This window comes from Volvox carteri (assembly GCF_000143455.1).
Source record: "Volvox carteri f. nagariensis unplaced genomic scaffold VOLCAscaffold_125, whole genome shotgun sequence".
In the NCBI taxonomy this organism is placed as follows: domain Eukaryota; kingdom Viridiplantae; phylum Chlorophyta; class Chlorophyceae; order Chlamydomonadales; family Volvocaceae; genus Volvox; species Volvox carteri.
In genome coordinates this window covers 31536-36927 of record NW_003307668.1, presented here as the reverse complement: position 1 = coordinate 36927, position 5392 = coordinate 31536, and the positions used below count along the sequence as shown (strand labels likewise).

Sequence of the window (5392 nt, the reverse complement as noted above, 5' to 3'; positions counted from 1 at the left end):
GGCGAGAGGGAGGAGGGATGGCGGGTGCAAAGGTGCTGCCGGCGGGTATTAGTCCTGGTGGAGTTATGTGGCGGGTGGAGAGCAGTTTTCGGGACATGCCGAGTATCGAGTGTCACGTGTAGATGTGTATGCGGTTTTCTGCACCAACCTCACAACCACATTCCCCCTCTTCCCGCCTCCCGGCGCCCACAGGGGGCCCCCTGTCGCACTCACGTTCCTTGCACGTGGAAGTGGTACATACATACATGCATACATACATATTTACACAGGTAAACCACAACACACGCGGCAACCGAGCTAGCTAGCCGCCATCACGACCGCCACACGGGGGGCCCCGCCACACCCCCAGCTCACCTTAAGCCGACCGACGCCCGACTTTCCCCGCCGCCGCCGCCACCGCCACCCCTTCCTTCTCCGGAGGGGCGCCGCGGCTGCCCGCCTGACGTGGCGTACGTAGGCCGTACTCGGCACCCATCTCCCCGTGGGGGCCGATGACGCCTGCGTGTCAGAGAAAGACGTCAAAACACAACATAGACACGATAAACACACATATATACATACACGCACACACTCTCTGTTGTCGTTACGCATACATGTGCACAGGCATAAAGCGGGACAAGCATATGCAGGCTGTTAAGGAGGCTGCATGCACGCGGGGGGTGACATGCAGCCCAACCTTCCTAGTGGGTGTACGCGCACGCGCATGAGTGTACACTCACATCATCGCGTAGCGAATTTCCCCCGGGGTACATATCACCTGGTTCGCCACCGTAGCGGATCATCCCGCCCTTCGCCCCACGCCGTATACCTCGTGACTGTAGTTCCCAGGTTTCCTTCATCTCCCCTTCAACCACCACCCGCACCCGCGCCCGCGCCCGCACCCGCACCCACACCCGCACCCGCACCCACACCCACACCCACACCCGCACCCGCACCCGCACCCGCGCCCGCACCCGCACCCACACCCGCACCCACACCCGCACCCGCACCCACACCCGCACCCACACCCGCACCCGCACCCGCCCCGACCCACATCCCATACACACACATGCGCTCTCTCTCACCTGCCACACTCCCTAGCTCCGGAATATCGTCCGCGGGTCCCCCCCGGGTATTCTCCATACCGCTGTCCGTTACCTCACGATCGTGCCGTGCTACTTTTTCATGCAGAAGCACATACAAACATATGCAAATAACTAAAACAAAAACGCACGTTAAACATCTTGCCAATGTGGCCTCATGGGAGGTGACGGGACTTTGGGAAATAGCTACACGACAAAACACGTCAACAGCCGAGACAACGGCACGCAACGAGACAGACAGATAGATAAACTGACTCACAGACAGACAGACAGACAGACCGAACACACCAGGAACAATGACATGGCAATGACAGGGGCGCTGGACTGCAGGTCTCGGTGTGCCAACCGCCAAACTACCATCCAATTACTACCAGCTAACACATAAGCATCCCAGGGAAAAAGAGCGCTGTATGACCCACGGGTCCGTCCAAGCCCACGCTGCTGCTTCCCCTGCCCTCTCCCGTCCCCACCTGCTCCGCGGACGCCTCGCTGGTAGTGGCAGGCGGTAGTGGTAGTGGCAGGCGGTGTCTTTATGTCCGGTTGCGGTGGGCGTTGTGCTGTTCTATTGCCGACGTGGAGCGAGACATTGGTTGAGTTTGTGTGCGCGTGGAAGAAAAGGGTTTTGTAAGGGGGTAGCGGCGCTTGCCTGCTGTTGGGGGTGGGCGATGCTCATCATGCTCAGCGGCGTTGGAAAGCTGTCGGAGGAAGCGTCGACGGCCAGCGTGATAGGGACATGTAGGCCAAAGTGGCGTGTGATGTTGCCAAAGCCTCCCGTGGCGTGTGCATGCTGGATGTTTACAGCTAGCTACGAAAGCTTGATTTTTAGGGCGAGAGCGAGACATAGAACCCTGTAATATTGATGGAATCGTACAACAGTCACTGTGAATACGACTAGGTGGTTTGCAGGCCAATGACTAAGGCAGAAGATAACCCTAAGCAAGCCCAATTATACATGCGATCATAGCTTTGTTTGCATGTAATCTTGTATTTTCACATACAATGACGTGATTTAGGTTAATGACGCAAACATAGCACGAATAGCTAGCTGCATTACAGCCGAACATGTGCGTGCCAATCAGAAGGTCTGTCTACGCAACTCTTCATAATGCCAGGTCTTCCATGCTGTGTGCTAGTCCACTTACTTCCGTAAACCGGCAACCACCACCCATCACCCTCAGGATGACACATACGTTGATCAATAAGTAGAAGCTACTAGTGAGGTTATCAGGCGGCTAGTGGGCCCCTTTCGTGCACTGCAATATGCCAGGTAATGACACCTTCTCCAATCATGTTCAGATAGCCAGCGCTGCTAAGCAACGACCAACCTGTCTCTCGCCCATGTAAATCCGAAAAATCCAAAACTTCGAACTCAGTGCCGCCTTCCCCCTGCCACCACACGCCAGGGAATCCAAACTCCTGGCCCTGCTGCCTACCATGGTCTCACCACGGGCCTTGGTCACTCCACCCTGGGGGAGGAATACTGCAGCATACTGCATTTGGCAGGTGAACACCGTCCAGTGCAGCCCAGGAGTAACAAACGGTCTCCCCCTTAGTCCTCCTTCAGTCCACCCCCGTTTTCACACACGGACTCTGGACACTGGCAGTTCAATCCCCCCTCACACACACCAGGTTCCCCCTGGACCGCTATCAGCTGCACAAGTCAGCGGTGGCCGGTAGGGGCAACCTCACCAGGGTAGCCGCAGCCCTATTGCTGCAGATAGGGGAAAGCGTGAGTGCTGCACGTGCAGGCGCGGTGCAAGTGTGGCTGCCCGCAGCCCTCCCTGGCCCCACACCCCATGCCTGCTGGTGGTGTGAATCAGCGGCCCGTGCTGACCACAGCCTGCCACTGAGGCCGGGCGCACAGGTGTGCACTTGTTAGCCATAGCCGTTACACTGCACCCTTTACCGCTGGTGCCGCTGCTGCCGCGATGCTGGCTGCTGCTGCTGCTGCTGCCGCCGCCGCTGGGCTTCACTTCGTAAGTCTTGGTCAGCACCATGCTGATGCGACCACTGCGATGAAACGCAGCCATCTCTGGCGGGTAGGCATCCAGGAACTTCTGATGATCCAGGATGGGGGCGTGACACAGGATGTTGCGCAGCAACCGGTGGAACCAGCGAAGCCCAACCTTGACGTCAGTCTGAGCCCTGTTGTCCCGCTCAAATTTGGTCTTGCTGCCGAGGCTGTTGCAGCGGTGGTCCCGGACCTGCAGGTAGATGGAGCACCAGGGCCGTGATCAATGCAGTTGCATGGGAAGCAGGGGTGTACATGCCAGCACCATTGCGGCCCGGCCCTGTTGGCTGGCTGCAGTCCACACAATGACTGCAGCTGTTTGGACAAGCGTCATGCCTGGAATTCGACAGGTGCTGCACTGCTGCCTCGCACTCTGACCCCTTGTTCCGTTTGCCTGCTCTCTTGGCGCCCGGCTGGGTTGTCTTGGTGGCCCCTCTAACGGTCCCCTCTACATGGGAAAAAGCTTGCAGCAGGTGCTCCTCTGCATCCCCACACCCACCCAGTTCGGTACGGCAAGGAACACTACTGTTGACCCGTGGGTGCTGCAGTAGTCCTGTGACCACTGCACGCGCCCTCCTAATACCTCACAAGCTTGGCTGCTCATTGTCTGATTGGCCACCCTGCTTGCAACCCCGCTTTTCCCCTAGCCAGCGGCATGCACTGCCAACGGTTTCCTGGCTGCCTTGTTACCGTTCCTCCTGTGTTTTGCAGGTGACCTTCACGCTGTCTGCAACTGTAGCTTCCTAACCTCCTCCTCCTTTTCCTTCTGCTGTTGGTCTCCTGGCCGGACTCGCCAATCTTGCAGTACAGCAACTCGCCCACCCCCCACACATGCCCCAACACCCTTCACTGGCATTCTTACCTGGATGAACCAGTCCGCCTTCAGCAGCCCGTCCGGTGTAAGCGCCAGCGCAGATGCCATGGCTTCCAGGAGGCTGTGCAGGTCCTCGTAGCTGTCAAAGTCCTTGTCCGCGCAGCGCTCGCCGAGCACAACCAGCTCCCTGAACATTGTGGAGCTGAGCGATGGGATGGAGGTGATTGAGTCCAACAACTCTCCAGACTCTGTGGTGGCCGCCTGAGCAGGGAAGAGCGGGCAATGACAGGTAGCGAGTATGTTTTGTGTAGGGCAGCAGTACAAGTTCGTCTCCTCTAGCCTCGCACAGTCCAGTCTCCTGTGTCCCAGAAACTGTTCCGATTCTGTGTCACCGCAGCACCCTGCATGCCTTGAAAACCGACATACACCCGGGTGAGCGCCTCAAACGCCCACTTCTCCAGGTGTGCACCTGAACACAACTTCTGCATGTATTGGCCCAAGCCTCTAGGGCCTCCTGGTTGGTAAACATGCGCTACTCAGAAGGTATTCCTGATGTACATGGGCATGTGTTGGCATTACACCCATACCTGCAGCACCTGAGCAAATAGCGGGTTATCCAGATACAGCCTGCCGTTTCGCTCGGTGGTGAAGTTGGCCAGCAGCGCCTCGAACGCCAGCGGGAGCTTGGCGCGCTCCACTCCAGCCATTGTGTCCACCAGCTCGCGCAGGAGCAGCACCTGTGAAGTAGGCTGGCCCAGCACTTGCAGTACCATGCGCATGTCCGCCAGCACCTGAATAGGGATCACATGCGGCAATCAGGGATTGCTAGTCGAAACCGTCTGGCTCCACCAGCTGCCGTTCAACACGCAAGCAGCACACTCTTTCACAGCCAGCGCCTGACCATGCTTTGTACCCGTTCCCATTTGCAGGATTGCATTATGCAGGCCCCACCTCGGGAATGAGCTTTCCTCTCAGGGTTTGCTTGACCAGCTCCGCAGCTGTGATAGCCGTCCCTAACCGCCCCCTCCACTCCTGGCACAAGTAGGCGAGCATGGCGATCTGCTGTGGTGACTGCCAGAGCAGGTCGCTTGGCAGTGGCGGATCCCAGCTCGCGGCCTGGGCCTTTAGCTGCTCCCAGGCGACTTGCAGCACGTCCTTGGACACCATGGGGCTCAGGTTGAGTTGGGAGTGGTACGTGATTAGGGCAACACCGTTGGTCTGCGGCCATGCACAGCAGAGAGGTGTTCGGCTCTACAGAAGCTACAGTCATGGGTAGGACAGGCTGGGGGGGAAAGACGAACGCCAGAATATGCGGCTATAAGCAGAGCTCCGCACTGAAAGCTGACATGCCCACAGCATTCACAAGCGTTGCAAGCAGGCATGCATGCACGCCGTAACCAGAAGAGACAGGGATGCCAGTTTGTGTTCACACAATTGCTAGTAGATCAGCAACAAAATTGAGTTCACACCGACACACGGCTGCTG

At 57.9% G+C, this 5392-nt stretch overlaps 1 protein-coding gene across 1 annotated transcript in view; it reads right to left on the bottom strand.

The window, feature by feature from the left end:
- Positions 1-5392, bottom strand: part of VOLCADRAFT_108493 (uncharacterized protein) — a gene marked incomplete at its 3' end in the record, with an annotated part of 9606 nt that overhangs the window by 1752 nt on the left and 2462 nt on the right. Inside the window, exons 3-8 of the mRNA XM_002959095.1 lie at positions 4859-5125; positions 4495-4698; positions 3956-4168; positions 2772-3286; positions 1553-1571; positions 355-498 (exon numbers count right to left, since the gene is read on the bottom strand). Of these exons, the coding sequence (XP_002959141.1) occupies positions 355-498; positions 1553-1571; positions 2772-3286; positions 3956-4168; positions 4495-4698; positions 4859-5125 (1362 nt within the window). The remainder of the gene's footprint in view (positions 1-354; positions 499-1552; positions 1572-2771; positions 3287-3955; positions 4169-4494; positions 4699-4858; positions 5126-5392) is intronic.